The sequence below is a fragment of the Stylophora pistillata genome, chromosome 10 (genome assembly GCF_964205215.1).
Source record: "Stylophora pistillata chromosome 10, jaStyPist1.2, whole genome shotgun sequence".
NCBI lineage: Eukaryota > Metazoa > Cnidaria > Anthozoa > Scleractinia > Pocilloporidae > Stylophora > Stylophora pistillata.
The window spans coordinates 26,931,656-26,947,877 of NC_142528.1; the positions used below are offsets into that span (position 1 = coordinate 26,931,656).

Sequence of the window (16,222 nt, forward strand, 5' to 3'; positions counted from 1 at the left end):
CTGTTTATTCTCTTGGACCCCTCCCTTACCATACACTTGTTTTCTCACTTTCCCCATTTTCTGATCGCTTTTGTTTTTTTTTTACTTCCGAATAGTAACCAAATTGTCTTGGTGAAAGGAAAGCCCTTCCCTTACTTCATCTACGCATTGCAGACCTAGCTTGTGGTGGGGAAAGGGAGGCGGGGGGCGCGGGTACCTATGGCATCCGGGAAACCTCTTCCAATATTTCCCCGCGACTTTCGAGTTGACCGCACATAAACAATATGGCGGCCCGCTACATCCAAGATGAACAAAAACAGGTCTGCTTTGTTAAGGCTTCTTGCACCTTGTTTTTCTTAAATAACAGGATAAATGAAAATTTAAGAGGTTTCTTAATTTTTATTTGCTTGAATGTATGTGGTAACGAGAGTTTTTTTTGTGTGTGTTTTCGTCTATAATGAGAGGGCTGATAGTTTCTAAAGAAACTGTTTGGGGCTGCGTCGGTGGGGGTAACGAAATAATTTGGATATATCAACAAAGTTGAAATGGTAAATTGGCCACCGTAACGATTACAAAAGCTGACGTTTCGAAGGGCTAACGCTCGAAACGTCAGCTTTTGTAATCGTTACGGTGGCCAATTTACCATTTCAACTTTGTTGATATATCCAAATTATAATGAGAGGCGACGAGCCCGACCTTAAATTATTTGCGATGAATTGTGAAAGTTTGAAACAAAGCTAGGTGCGATCTCTGAAATCATATTTGCTAAACCACTCCCACACCCCTTCCTCCCCCTTCTTAAATTTAGTCATTTGTATTCTTCTCGTTTGTATAGATTATGAGGCAGCGGCTGTTAGAACTTGAGAAGAAACATGCCAAGGCCTTGAGAAAACTTCAGGTGAGTTTCCAAGTGATTTCACACCTGTGTTGAAGTTATACAACACAATTCACTGTAAAAAAAAAAAAAAAAAAAAAAAGACGGTATTTTCACTCTGACTTCTATTTATTATTTTCTGGTTATAGAGAGCTGAGATTAGAAAGCAAAGGCGGCAAACATTTAGTGGTTTCGCAGTCAAAGAGGAGATCACTTGTGGTGATGCTCAAAACAGATCCAGTACTTTACTGTCTCGAAAATCATTTTCTCCTGAAGACGCAAATTCAAGCTCCCTTTCAGCTCACAAGAAAGGAGTCTTTAAAACTGTGACATTTAAGGATGTTGTAGAAACTCATCAGCAACTACTTTGTGAGAGGAAATCAAAGAGTAAAAATGGGATAGTCGTAGTTTCCCATGAAACGTCCAAACAAAGATCTGCACCAGTGGAATCCTGCAAACCAGATGACAATGACAATAAAATAATACAAATTGGTGTAGGAAGCAATAATGTACTTGGCTATGAAACAGATAATCAGTGGGTTGCATTGTCCAGTGATGATAATGCATTGCATGACAATGCAGCACTGCCTGAAAACAGTAGAGTCGCATCAGAGCACAAAGATTTTTCCAAGAGCAAAGATAACCAAGGCCACACTTTGAGAACTGCTGCTTGTTCTGGCCTAAACAAAGATGTTGTACAAATTCCTTTAGGGAATAATGAAAACAGTAAATCAGTTAAAGATATTTCTTTTGCTAATAATGGAAAAGTTTCTGAAGTAGTTGAATCTCTAAGTATAGGAACTGTAACAGTTGTGAATTCAGAGTCCATTAACAATGAAGTCATACAGAAATGTTTACCTAAAGTAGAAGCTTCTGGAAAAGCCACAGAGGCACCTGAAAAGAAAGATACTTTTCACTTCTCCTCGGTTTGTGAAAGTGTCAATTCATCTCCAGAAAACAGGCACTGGATGCATCTGTTTGAAGAAGAATTTCCAAGAAGATCTCGAAGGCTGCAGTCCACTCCAAGCTTTGGAAAGCAATCAGTTATTTCTGAGGGTTGTAATTATATACAATCAAAGAACACAAAATCAAACAGATCAAAACACTGTAGACAAAGGAAAGTAACCACTTTGCAAAACAAAACTAAGACTGCAAAATGCAGCGCAGAACATACTTCAGTAACTTTGAATGATAATTTACATGAATGTATACCCAAAGATTTTGTTTTCCCAAGACCTAACTTAGATGAAGCAAAACCTGGTGGTCCTTTGGGAATTGTTGTAGACTTTTCTTTGCCTGATAAAGAGTTTGCGAAGTTGAAACTTGCCAAGATCAAAGGTGCTTTGCCAGCTGAGAGGATCAATAGAGACGTAAATGACAAAATCACAGAAAAAGTGAAAGAGCACGACACTGTGCTAAAGAGAGAGAAGGATTTACCTGAGTTGAATGAACAGGTACAAGAAAGCTGTGCTAACAAATTGATCAATCCATTAGAAGGTTGTTCAATGCAGTTTGATAGTACAATTAAACCTGATAAAGTGGAAACTGTCACTATTCTAGACACCTCAGAAGGAAAGAACATCAATCAAGTGCCACAATTCATTTCCAAATCAGGAAACTTAGAGAGTGAAAGAAATTCAGAGGGCAGTGTAAATCAGTTCTTGTCAAGTCCAAAACACAAATGTGATCTTCAGTTGAAACATGGGCCAATGAAAAATAGTGAAGTTGACTTCTCTACAAGGGGAGCATCACAAGAAAATCCTAGGACAGTTGTACAGCCTTGTGTGCCTCATCAGGTAGATGAAAATTCAGTCTGTGTAAGGAACATTGTTGATGAAACAAGCAGTGTTGCACACTCAGCTCATGATGGTGTTGATGAAAAAACTGATTTTGCTTTTGACAGCTGTGATAAAAGCAAAAAAGAAGATAATAACAGAGCCTTAGACTTTAATGGTGGTGCATCTGATAAAAACTTTCTACTTCAATACGGTCATGCAGGACCAGAATCAAGTAAAGAAATTTCCACTGATGTGCAGCCAAATTGTACTTCCAACTCTCCAGAAAAGTGTGGTCTGAAGGAAACCAGTGCTGGAAAAATGTTGCTTGAAGCTAATATGGTCATTCATAAAAGCCGAGGAGTTTTACTTAGTTCTGAAGAACAAATATTAGGTTCATCTTATCCTGAACCTGGTGTTGGTGAACAAGCTACACCTCATGGAAAAATGACTGAGCCTGTAGAGAGCTCACAGATATCCTGCATGACTCCACCTGAGGATCAATCAGAACTGACTCCCATGCTGATGATGGCCTGCTTGCAGGTACATATTGCATGATTGTAGCTAAGAAATTTCACTGAAATTTTGAGTGAGGAGGCTTTTAAAGGGGGTGATTGATTTTGTGTAACCTCAGAAGTGCCTGTTGTGCTTTACCAAGCCAGCCAAACATCCAGCCAGGGATTGCCCCTTTTTCATCTGGTGAATTTTACCAGCAGCCAGCGCTTAAAGCCAACCCTGATATTGCTTCTAATTACATGTATTTGTCAACCCCTATAATCTAGTCTGTAATTCTCTTTTATTCCTTTTTTCCTTCTACACTCTTTCTAGTTAATTATTAAGGAGAATTTAATAACACCTTCTAGTTGATAAATTTGTTCATTCTCATGACCTTTTTTTTTCTGGTTAATGAAGATTGACCGTGAATTTGAAACTTGGCAGGTTGGGAGATTATTTGAACTTAATGGCTCATCCTTGATGGGATTTGTAGTGTTTGTTCCTTTTATTAACTATAACCAGTACTAAATTATGTTACATCTGTTTTGGCCTAGCATCACATGGAGGGTGAAAGCAATGTTATCAGGTCTGTTTCTCTGTCATCTTATGAGCCAGTAAGCGAGAAAGATGAAACAGTAACAAAGATGAAGAGAGATGTATTGGCAGTTTGTCTGGCTCATTTAGTGGTTATCTGGACAGTTGCACCAGGATTACAATGGACTGTACTTCACAAATGGAGTCTTCCTTCTGTGAGAGAACATTACTTAAGTTTGTCTAATTTTAAGTGGTACTTTGTCATCAGATCTACAGTACATGTATACATGTTTGATTTATCATCTTATTGGTTTATGTTGGACTAATTTGATGATCTGCTCCCAGTTGGCTTGTTAGCTCAATCGGTAGAGCGCTGCACTAGTATCACAGAGGTCAGTGATTCAGATCCTGTACAGGCCTGAATTTTTTCAGGTCTGATTTTCAGTATTAGATAGTGCTCTTGACTGCAAGGATCATGCACAAATATGCTTCTATAACCACAGTTCAGATACATGAATTTCATATAATCGTTGTGTTTGATTTATCATCTTATGGGTTTATGTCGGACTAATTTGTTGACCTGCTCCCAGTTGGCTTGTTAGCTCAATTGGTAGGGCGCTGCGCAAGTATCGCAGAGGTCAGTGGTTGGAATACCGTACAGGCCTGAATTTTTTCAGGTGTGATTTTCACTAGTGCTTTTAATAGTGCTCTTTACTGCGAGGATCATGCACAAATACGCTTCTATAACTGCAGTTCAGATATTTGAATTTCATATAATCGTTGAGTACATGAATTATTAGGTAATGCAATTTTCTTTTTATGACAAAGTGGTGAGAGAAATGAGGTTGTAAAAGAAAGGAAGGATTTTCTGCTTGTTGTTACAATTAGAGGCAAGAAATAAGAGGCTCTCGCATATGGGATAGGTCGCTGGGTTTGAACAAGATATCAGGGTTTTTTGGTAATACTTTGTGACTGTATGCATTTCTTGTCATATGAAGAAACAGCTTTTCTATCCAAGCAGCAATTGCTTTGAACAATTTCAGTCAATTAGGTATTGCCTGTGTACAGATGTGCTGATTTGAAGTGTGCAATTAAAATCCTGTTTCACCTAGTGTGACAGACAAATGACTTTCAGTCTATAAGAATTGATAGCTAACATTCTAACAAGTTTAGAATAATAAGCTCTTATTATTCTAAACTTTGTAATTGTCTTATAGGGTGGTGGACAAGAGTTTGCAAGTGTTGAAATTGTGCCAATGAATTCTCATGTTGTCCTTCTGGTTGGAGGAAATTTCTGTGGAAGCAATGGAAGGTGAGGAAAACTACAAAATTAATAGAAACAAAGTTTAATTAAAGCCAATAATGGCTAAATGGTAGGACAAGCATGAACTTCAGGTTACCACAGAGATATATTTGTCTCTGCTCTCTCAGTTTGGGATACCTCTGGCAAGTGCTAGTTATCTCTCAACTACACCTGTTGGCAGCAATGATAGCAATAGGTTATTTGTCAGCCCATCTGGTTAAGGCCCTATTATGGAGAAGGTCATTTCTCACCATTGTGATAGTAATGATGTTTACTTTCGATACTGATAGTGCCATAAATGGAACTGAAACTTGTGAAAACTACCTCCAGGTGTCCATTTACTGATTGTCCCCACTGTGAAGTGTACATTTCTGATATTTTTTTAGCTGTGAGAATCAAATATTAAATCAAACAACGTCCTGTTACAATAGTTACATTTTTTTTCTTTCTCTCCATCATCTTTCTGTGTAAAAATGTGTGGATATGTATTGGAGAAGATCCAATTTCATTGTTCTTGACAATGGAACAGTCATCGACTAAGCTATCGGTAATGCATATATCTTATTAACCAAGCGCGAGGGCCATACTGGGAGAATATTGGCCTGAGGTCTTGACAGTACTGACCGAGGGCAGTGAGGTCCGTACAAAAAAGAGCGAGGGCCGATGTTCTTCCAGTACTGTCCAGAGCAAGCTTGGTTAATAAGAGATTTATTATACAACTGAAGTTCAAAGGGACACAAGTGCGGTATTATTCGGGACCATTCGGGACAGTGCCCGGTCCAATACTGAGAGAATATTGACCGGCAATAGAGTATTTTGATTGGTTGATTTTAGTTATTGGCCCTCTGACCGCCCAAGTCGTTTAATAAAATACTAAATTGCATGAACAGTATTGTTTAAGTGTGTTTCTTTGCAGGATTCTTGGTTATTCAGATGAGGGTGACTATTCTTTGGATTTAAACGGTGATGATGCCTTGTAAGTAACTTCATGACAGGCAAATAACATGAAATCAAAGGAAAGACAGCAAGCAAAATCACATGCATTGTTTTATGGGGATGGAGTAGGATTCACGCTTTAATTAAATGATAGTGGTCATAAAATACTCAGAAGGACCTCCTTTCCCAACAGATTTCCATAGGCCTTTATTTATTTTCAGACTTAGCTGTATTATGTATCTGTATTCCATTCAAGTTGTTTAATAAGTCTAACTCTAAAAGATATCAATGAGGGTATAGCCTTCAATGGTTGTCAATTCAGTCACAGATGCCCTAAAATGTAACCCCTACACATGAGTGGTATGATGGTTAACCTCTCTCTTTTTACATTTAGAAGTCTTTCTGGCCCCTGGAAGAGAAAGATTGGGGGGTTGTGGGAAAAGAGTGGAAAAGAATAAGAGGAATACTAATCACAGTATTTTCTCTTGTACGTTTTATGAGAGTACCTAGTCAGCTTTTATTTTCCATAGGTATGTAATTCAGTTGCATTTCAATATTCTAGGAACAGCAACCATTTATTTTCAACAATGTGCCTTTTGAATGATTTTTCGGGAAAGACAAACGTTGAATTTGTGATTGGAAACAGGACACCTCATGGAACAGCTTTGACAAAGTGGACCCTGGATAGTTTTGGCCTGTGAGTACATGTAACTTGATGTCTTCTTCTATTAAGAATGTGACAGCAATCTCACAAAAACTATAGTTTATCTGTTAAAATAACACCTTTGTCAGTAAAAATAGTTGAAGCTGATTGTGGCATACTTTGGCATAAATGCAGAGCATCCAAGAGAACTTATTGTTATAACAATTAAAGTAGATAGAATGGGTGCAAAGATGTAGGGTATGAAAAGAGCAAAAAAACTAAATAAATTACGGTCAGATTATGTAAAACTTACTTTGTGATCTACATTAAGATAAAATTTACAAAATTAGGTAACATTTGCCACATTATATTTTTTCCTGCCATGCTACTATTAATCAGTGTAACTGAAGCCATGTTCCAAGTTATGTTATTTCAAGGGAAGGGGACATCAACTTCAGCCCAGACTCTTCTCTTGGTCATTCAAAGCATGGCCATTATTTGGGCTTACTGGCCTCTGATTAGTAAGGCCAATAGCTGGATGAATGCAGTCTCTGTTGAAGAAGCTTCTTGGAAATATCTACTTTTTAATTTACCTATTCATGAATTACTATGGGGACGAATCAAACAAAACATGGAAAGTAACCCTTGTACTGTTTGGCTTTCTTTTATATGGTTTTCCTTTTTTGTTTTATCAAGGGTAGTGGAACAGAAACAGTGTTTTACTCCAATAGTCGCTGAAAGTGACTTGACATCCATTCAAACTGTCCTTGGTAGTCACTGCCTTCTTTTGGGAACCACAAATGATGAACTTTTTTTGTGGTAAGCTATTGCTGTCATCGTCAGGATTTTAAACACTACCAAAAATATCACTATCCATAAAATCTCTGTCACTAATTCAAAAAAATTCCTCTGACAGCCAAATTGCACTCAGCCTACGGCCTAGTCCAGTTTTGGCTGTCCTCAGAACTTTTTTCATCCAATTATTTCCAAATTGGACAGCATGCAGTCCTATTACACAGACAAACCTTAGTGTGTTGCGCCACTCATGAGGCATGATTAGTATTATCACCGCGTAACTAGCGCAACTTTTGAAGATGTCAAACCTCTTGCGTATAGGGGAGAATGGGTTCACGAGAAGCAATTGAGACTGTTTTGAAGAGAATCAGCTGCACAGCTTAAATGCCATAAATTCTTTACTTATTTTATTGACACCAGGACAGTTTTAGTCTATTTTTCTCTCTATAAACAAGCAAACCTGCAAGTTTTGCATAAATGTTAAAAACGATTAATTGACCGTCACCTTTCTTTGTCGTTTTCTTCACTTCTTCATGGTTAGTGTTACTTGAAAATTTAATCTGGATTTACTCTATTCACTATAGAAGCTACACCAAAAAAAAAAAGAGTTTAATGAATGACGAGACCACTTTAAAACCTTAATAATTACTCTCTAAAGTTATTTCTCGTTTTCCTGAAGTCGTGCTACATTGTTTTGTCATACTGTTCCCATCACTTGCGTTTCATGTCACATGGGTTTTTTTGTTTTGTTTTGTTTTGTTTTGTTTTTTGTAAACGTATGGCTCCACTGAGCTTGTTAGTATCTCGTAGAACATCTTTGACAACCTGAGGTTCCATCACGATTTAAAGAACCGATCTTGCTCAATACATCTCGGCAAAAGTTTGCTCTTTTACTCGGATTATCATACCGGTCCATTCCAATTCTGATGGCAACCTGGTCCCTGGCGTCGTCGATGCCACCCTTTTGTACGGTGTTAGCAGCAAACAGCAGCACCCAGCGTCGAATGCTGGCAGCGCGGCCGACGTAGCCGTAGTGGATGTTCCCTGGTACATCGTAATTCACGCATCGTCCACACAAGGTCACAGTTTTTGGGCAGCGATAGGGACATGATCCTCGTCTGAATGTCTGCGTGCATTTGTAATCCCAGGGCTTGCAGTTAGCGACCAGGTTGGCGAACTGAATTAGACACCTGGGCCAGAGAAGAGTGTTGTACCAGCTACGGCAACTTCTGATGGCTCTGTTGTTTTTATTTCGGTTCATTTGCCTAATAAGCCAGGATGTTACGTCTGGTCCACATCTGTCGCGAAAAAAAAAAATTGATTTTCATGAAACATTTCTAGCTTTGGCCTACAATTTATTCTCGCAAGTAAACGAGGGTAAGGTCCCTCGCCTTAACATAAGTAGTGCCTTAACTTTTCTGCTTTGAGGATGAAACAATTTGAATTTTCAAATTTTGAATAGCTGATCGTCTCACCTTCGACTTCTTCGACGCCTTGGATCTTCATTGACAATGTCCGGATCGGGGTAAAGATCCTCCAACCTGGCATAACTTCCATCCTCTTGAGGAAGGTCCAGCTCTTGAATGTCTATAAATGTTGGAATGGTGTTAGCAGAACACGGCTTTCCGAACCAGGTGTTGGTGGCATTTGAACCCTAGAGTGATAAGGGCGATGAGGGCTAAAATCTCATTGTCCCAGCCTTAGTATTGTTGAACATTTTTTTTTACCCGCCTTAATTTTCGCCAAAAAGGAGGGACTGCTCTTACTCTGGGTTTGTTTGAGATCATACTCAAATTTGCTTCGATTGCTTTTTTTTTTCTGTGGTTTCTATCGAAGTGCCGCTGCCTTTTTGAAATGCTACATTTGAAATGGACAAACTCCGATTTCATGCTATCCATTTAGGCCACCCAGCCTTTCTGGGTAACAAGGGAAGGTTGAAAACTTAACTATAGGTTCACAATCCGGCTTGAAAACTAACTTTCAGAAGCAAAAGAAAAATACTTTAGTTCCGACCAAATATCTCGGTTTCCTTTCTCCAGTTTATGTTGTGCAAGAATCGGTGCATTTCCAGAAGGGTTATAGCTAAACATTCTCCAGTAGCGGAACTGAACTATTGTTAATCTTCAGCGTCTTCGACTACTAGTTGTTCCTTTCACTTAATTTGTTTTTCAATGTTAGTTATGAAAATAAATCTTTCCTATATAGAATATAAGTGGTTTTACTAATCATCGAATTTATAGAATGCATCCAAAATAAGAATTACCTTCCTCCGAGGAACCGAGGTCATTTGTCACCAGAATGATAAACATCAGCAGCAGCATAGATACCGAACGACTTTTCGACATCATTTTCAAGTCCGTCGTGTTCTTATGTTTGTTAAGAATAGCAAACACACTAGGGAATGAGGGGTTTCGGCCTTATATAAGGTTTAAGTAAGTGCATCCTGTGTCAGTATTACTTATCGATATTACCTGTGCTGAAACGATCTGAAATAGCGATACAATAAGGTACTTACTTGATCTATTCTAAGCCTGTCCTCTGAAGTAGTTTAGTTTAATATTTATATTTTAAGTGATCTCTGTGGTGTTGCGAGACTAATTGCTTTTATGGCACAAAATATATCCATGTATCAAGTAACAGATGTTGCTATCACCCCTGCTACTGAAACAGATGATAAAAATACATGTGAAATGCTGCTACTTTTTTTTCTTGAGGGGGGAGAAGGCATCGGCGAAACATTTAAAGTGGGTGTGAAGGTAGCACTTTCTCATAGATCTGATAACTTATGAAAGTTGTTTTAATCAAGGATGCGTCAAAATTATATTTAAAACGTCTCAGCTAAATATGTATTGTTTATAGCTACCTACAGATGCTTCAAGTGGTTTTGAAGTATAGCAGAGCATAACTTGTCACGGCTCATTCTAGCCATTTTAAGTATTACGTATCAGAGGGAAAAAAAGACCTTTCTTTCAATAACTTGACATCAGAGAGGCTCATTTCATTAAGGGAAAATGAAAGGAATCGATAGATTTGTTCTAGTACTTGATCTCCTTGGTATTCGAGTTATATTACTCCCTTTTTTGATGAGATGCGCTCGTTAACACTGCACACAAAAGTGTCACGATCATGCTGAATCATGAGAAGCCACCAATCATTTTACCTTTAGTCTTTTCACCGTTAAAGTCATATGATCTCTACTCTCACTTTATAATCATGGGGTATCTATGTTTGTCGTGTTATTAGTTAGAGAATTGTATGGGAAGTTATTTTGCTTGCATGACCTCAGAAAACATTGGAAACGGTCACTGAACACCGCGGTATAAACCGCAACACTCCGGTTTATACCGCCCCTCTGCTATTTTTATCTTACTTTCTGATACCGTAATAACCCTTTCGTTGAGGAGCTATTTAAGGGTGGATGTTAAAAGGCTACAATGCCGCTATTGAAATCGTCCACTTCAATTTAATCGTTGGACTGAATAGATAGATAATGGAGAGATAATTTTTAGAAAGCAGTACAATGATCTGCTCTCTCAATAGTTTACATAGTATCGCTTTGTACCCAATTTATGTTGTTTTCTGAAATTATTACCTTGAAAACACTCCTGTTGAAACGATCTGAAACAATAATGCATGATCTGTATCCTTTCAAACTGAATTGTCACATACGCAAAGCAACTGATCGCTAAGTTAGATTTGATAAACATTTTTTGTGGTTGGTTTACAGCAGTTGTAGTCTGCCATTACGTACATTACGAATAAAAATTGAGAGAGTTACCCTGAGGTTGATGTTACTGACACCGCAACACTTAACCGTGTACCTTCTTCTGAATGATATTTGCTTCGGTATGTTCCTTTGCTAAGCAAACTGGAAAAACTGTGTTACGCATTGCTGCCAAACAAATGTTGTAAAAGCATGCCGAGTGGGCATAAACTTCAGAGATACACTGTTTATTCAACTTTATAATTTTAACTTGTCTCTTCAAAAGGGGAAATTATTTCTTAGTCACACCAAATGAAAATATGGCGACTAATTTGAGTTGCCATTGTTTCTGACTCACTAGCGTCTCACGCATGTAATAATCCTTTTGTGTTTCTACGTGAAGACGAGGCTAGTGAGTCTAGAACAATCTTAATTCAAATTGGACGCCATATTTGCAGCCAATTTCTCCTCACAATATGAAGGTTGTTAGAATAAAGGAAATGATTACTAACTAAAGAAGCTCTTGATTGTTAAAAAAATTCTTCTTGTCAGCACTTTAAGAAATGTATAGAGAACAGTATGGAGAATATGCATACTGATGTTAGGGTGTATTGCGTTAGGATGATACTCCGCATAATGATTGATTGGGTTTATAGTGTTGTCATGTGGCACGGTCCAAAACTATCCCTGATATCAACAGACACAAAAAACTGCAGACACATAATACAAATGTTTTTCTGGGATCATTTTTCATCGACAAGGAGTCTTTTAAGTTTATTGATATTTAAGCAACAAGAGTACACGCGAACCTCCAGTAACGGCCACCTCTCCCTAACAGCCACATTTTTGGTCCTGGCAAGCTGTCCATACGTTCACCCCTACCTTCTCATACCGGCCACCTCTCGACAACGGCCACTTTCTTCTGTCCTCAAGGTGACCGCTGTGGAGAGGTTCAACTGTATTAAGTTTATGATCTTTTGGTTGGCTTGCTTGTCCTGGTCTCCAATAAAATTTAGTCATAACACCGCAACATGCTCGAAATATTCACGTTTTTCTGATTTTTCACTGTAAACTTGTCTATTAAAAATGCCGTAACTGTGGTTTTCGTCCTTGATTTCAGGAATCACAAGACATGCCAGCAGTTACGAACTATAAGTCTCCGTACTCAAGGTCTTGGTCATTTGTTCTGTCTCAAAGCGTCCACTGAAAGGGTAAGACCTAATAGTTTGGCTTCAGTTAGGCTGGACCTTATAATACCCTTTATTACACGACTCGGGCAGTCAGAGGGCCAATAACTAAAATCGACCGATCAAAATGCTCTATTGCCGGTCAATATTCTCTCAGTATTGGAACGGGCACTGTCCCGAATGGTCCCGAATGATACCGCACTTGTGTCCCTTTGAACTTCAGTCGTATAATAAATCTCTTATTAACCAAGCTTGCTCGGGACCGTACTGGAAGAATATCGGCCCTCGGTCTTTTTTGTACGGACCTCGCTGCGCTCGGTCCGTACTGTCAAGACCTCGGGCCGATATTCTCCCAGTACGGCCCTCGCGCTTGGTTAATGAGATATAATAATGCCCGGCAGAAGAGATTGACATTTAACTTCTCCGTACAATATAATCCATTATTATACCTTGTAGTCACCATCTGTCTTCTCATTGGCTAAACGCCCATAGTTAATTCTGGGAAACAGTGCAACCAACAGATTATTCACTAACCTACACCTACAGATTAGTGAATACTCTGTAGGTTGCGCGCGCAATGCATGATTTCTGGTGGAGCAATGTCAAGTTCACGGACAGCGAAGTAAGAATGGCTTCTCGATTCGCTTCATCGACCCAGCGAGAAATTTAGAAATTACTTGAAGATAGAGATTCGGAAAATACTAAAAGATCGACCAAAGTGGCGAAGGAACTGTTCTACGAATACCTCAAAGAGAAAAATATCCAGAAGCCTCACGACAAAAAGTAATTAGCCTAAGTGTAAATTTGTTTACCACGCAGTTGTACATTTTTAAGTGTTCGAAAATAAACTGTGTACGCTGCGATAATAGCGTTCGGCGTCATTTTCTTTATAACAATGTATAATAAAACAATTATTGAATGAGGTTTTTGTGATATCCGGAATAATCAAGGTCTTGGTTAGTGTTATCAGCACTTACCTCGACCTTGATTATTCCGGATATCACAAAAACCTCATCTAATGAATGTTTTTTATCAAGCAAGTAAGTGGTGAGAAGAGACAACTTATCAGCTAGACGCAACCTCGTTCCTAGGGTCTCTCATTTTCCCGTTCCCTTGGAGCGAGATAAGGGTGGGAAGATGAGAGACCTTGGGAACGAGGTTGATCATGACGCAGAAGTCCTGCCTAACGTAGTTATCTTGATAAAGCAAACAATTCTTTTCACTCAATTAGACAAAGATGTATGGTAACTAGAAGGGAGAATTTCAAACTGAATTTTAGAAGAAAAAAAAAATCAGAGGCTTAAAGATGATACGTCGCGGCTCGATTCAGGATCATAACAAAGTTTTTAAGAGCTCTGAGCCTAAAGGCTTGTCTCCTTTTTTTTAGGGGCTCATTTTTCTTATGATGACTGGTCGATCAGGAAAGGTATTGTTATAAAATTGTTTTTAATCTTAAGCACTCCTCTAACCTTTTACGAGGTTTTCATTTCATTTCCCGGAAGAAAAGATAGAAAATACGGACTTTTTGACACTTCAAAGGCGACCGATAAGAGAACGCTTCTTTTCTTACTTTAACCCCCACTGACCAATCACATTTAAAACTCTCGTTTTGCCATAAAAAAAAATCAGTGCGAATTTTGAGTGATTGTCGTAGAAACGTACAAATAATACTAAAAAAATCACAACGATGATGTGCTGCTCTCTCGAAAACGCCTCATTAAAATTTTAACTTGCAAACAATCGTCGGGGGCTTTGTAACGAACTCTTGGAGAAAGGACTGATATGTCACTGGCACATGCCAAAGCTGGGAGACCTACTGTCATTACCATACAGATCGGTGATAATCTTTTGCACTTTTCAGGAAATTCAATGTGAAGAAAGAAATTGTTCCTTTTTGTCACTTGCTTTGAATCCAAAAACATCCAAAATGGTATGCCTGGAGAGCATTTTTCCAGTAGAGGGGTAAGTATTGTATAGATGATCTTTAAAATGATGTAGAGTCCATGATTAATTTCTATCAAAACGAAATCAAGTGAATTAAAATAATCTCAACAATCAATCTGAACAAACCAAAATATCCCCAGGACTGGAGACTAGACCAAATACATGCAAACTGCTTGAAGCGCAGAAAGAAACGCAAGTGTCAAGTTGGGTCTGTCTCGCTTAAAAATTGATTAAGGTCGTACGACTTTTTGTAACCTTACGGAATGAAAAAAAGCAAGTGCACTTCAATTCTGGAATAATCTCGACACTCAATTTAAATGTGCCCAGAATTTTATTTTGTGATCCTCAAATTGATTCTGACATGAAGTTGGTTCCATCTCAATCTTGCGTTTTTCCCGCGCTATGTACTTACCTCTTGATTGGCTGTTTTGACGAGTTTCTTTATTGACTTCACGACATCCAACTGGAAAGACCAATGATCAGATGGTGCATGCTTAATCTTTTTTAAGACCTAACAGCCTGTGCAAATTTTAATCTCATCAAGGTTCCACGCGATAGGCACCAACGGTCAGTATATCGCCACAGGATGTCAGGTCATAGGTGAGGTGAACCTGTGGAACATCAGCAACAGTCGAAGGCTTGCTTCTATGCAAGTGTTTCAAGGTATGAAAACCGTACGATATTATGTATTCTCGAAACTCAGTGTAGCAGCTCTCTTGTAATCGTGGCGATGTCACAGCGGATTTAGACCCCACGTCCAAATCCGTTAACGAATCTGGACCCCGGCATTTCGCGGATTTGGACCCCCCTAAAAAATTTATGCCTCTTAGTTTCCTATCCGTCATTGATCTTTCATATGTAGTAATGCAGTCTCTCTTTAAAGAGTTGCAGCTGCATGGTAATCAAACAATTAAACGTTTACTTCAGTTTTTAACGAATTTTTTACTTCGTAGAATGATGCTTACAAGCAAAGAACCAAACAGCAGCACCAAAAACTTTGCTAAATTCGACAATATTCGTTGATCACACAAAAAATCCTTCAATGAAAAATTGTGCATGGGTGGGGCATTTGAACGCAATATTTGCCCGGAAGGGGAGGGCGGGAATTTGAAGGAACCAATCTTCACAATTTCAAATGCCCGTGTGTGGGGGGCGGTGCACAGGGAGGATGTTGAAACTTCGAAATGATCGACGCGAAATTCTAACAGAAAATATAAATTTACTTTTTAATCGACGTCATCCTCGGCGTTGCCGTCTTGACCCCTTAACGTTCCCAACCACAACATCGTCGCCGTCGTCGTCATAGCTCCATGATCGTTCTCGTTGATCATGAACATTTTCATAACCATGCTGTATTTATCATTCTTATATTTTCCAGATAAAGTGAGCTGTATCGGATTTCATGAAAGCCGGCCTGTTGTAGCCTTTGGTAGTGCTAGTGGCTGTGTTCATTTGTTCTCTCTATGTTGAAGACAGGTTTGCTACCCCTCTGTAAATTTCGAAAAAACTGAATGAAATTGAACAATAGATTTGTCCAAGGAAGTTTTATTGGGTAATAAAATATTGGTCCTGGTAACACTCTTCTTTTTGGTCATTGTTTACTTCTACCAAATCAACATACGTTTATTAGAAGAGGGACATCTGGACAGGTGGGGGGGGGGGGGGGGGTTCTGAATACCACAACACCGCAAACAAAACAGAAGAAACACCGTACCACCGCGAGAAATAGTAGGGAGTTTAAGCAAATCACTCCGGCTGGCGCTGCTACGGCTACCGGAAGTAAAATTGTCCAAAAACGAGTCATTGCGCATTTCAATGGTTCCCATCCAGCCGTAGCGGGAAATCCTTCTACGCGAGTGGGAAGGTTTCGGCGTAGTCTGTGGTACGTGAACTTATCTCGCTTCTCCTTCGCTTTATACATTTTCCTGAGCAATTTTAACTATTGAAATACATTTAACGTCCTTAAAAATAGCTTATCGAGAATATTTGTCAAGCTTGCTGTCCCTTACCGAGTGAATCTGCCTTTATTTTTGCCGCCGGGTTTGTCGAAGGAT

The 16,222-nt window shown here is 38.9% G+C and overlaps 2 protein-coding genes across 2 annotated transcripts; one reads left to right on the forward strand and one right to left on the reverse strand.

Annotated features, from left to right (window-relative positions):
• The first annotated feature begins 204 nt into the window (after positions 1-204).
• On the forward strand, positions 205-15,744 carry LOC111323273 (uncharacterized). The gene is made up of 13 exons (XM_088736329.1): positions 205-299; positions 815-877; positions 1,003-3,171; positions 3,678-3,872; positions 4,875-4,969; positions 5,877-5,936; positions 6,459-6,593; positions 7,236-7,358; positions 12,158-12,248; positions 13,612-13,650; positions 14,086-14,186; positions 14,713-14,831; positions 15,547-15,744. Exons 1-13 carry the CDS (start codon positions 264-266, stop codon positions 15,636-15,638), a joined length of 3,318 nt encoding a protein of 1,105 aa, XP_088592455.1. The 5' UTR covers positions 205-263; the 3' UTR covers positions 15,639-15,744.
• Positions 7,720-9,757, reverse strand: LOC111323255 (uncharacterized). The gene is made up of 3 exons (XM_022926570.2): positions 9,598-9,757; positions 8,810-8,921; positions 7,720-8,632 (listed from the first exon to the last, which is right to left on the reverse strand). The coding sequence occupies exons 1-3, from the start codon at positions 9,680-9,682 to the stop codon at positions 8,131-8,133; spliced, it is 699 nt and encodes a 232-aa protein (XP_022782305.2). The 5' UTR covers positions 9,683-9,757; the 3' UTR covers positions 7,720-8,130.
• Positions 15,745-16,222: the final 478 nt, after the last annotated feature.

Excerpts from the sequence above, each read along its gene's own strand:
- LOC111323255 (XM_022926570.2), bottom strand. The coding sequence starts at position 9,682 with ATGATGTCGAAAAGTCGTTCGGTATCTATGCTGCTGCTGATGTTTATC. Across the intron at positions 8,922-9,597 it reads CCTCGGTTCCTCGGAGGAAG|ACATTCAAGAGCTGGACCTT; the intron begins GTAATTCTTATT and ends CAACATTTATAG. Across the intron at positions 8,633-8,809 it reads AGGCGTCGAAGAAGTCGAAG|ATGTGGACCAGACGTAACAT; the intron begins GTGAGACGATCA and ends TTTTCGCGACAG.
- LOC111323273 (XM_088736329.1), top strand. The coding sequence starts at position 264 with ATGGCGGCCCGCTACATCCAAGATGAACAAAAACAG. Across the intron at positions 3,172-3,677 it reads TGATGATGGCCTGCTTGCAG|CATCACATGGAGGGTGAAAG; the intron begins GTACATATTGCA and ends GTTTTGGCCTAG. Across the intron at positions 7,359-12,157 it reads AATGATGAACTTTTTTTGTG|GAATCACAAGACATGCCAGC; the intron begins GTAAGCTATTGC and ends CCTTGATTTCAG.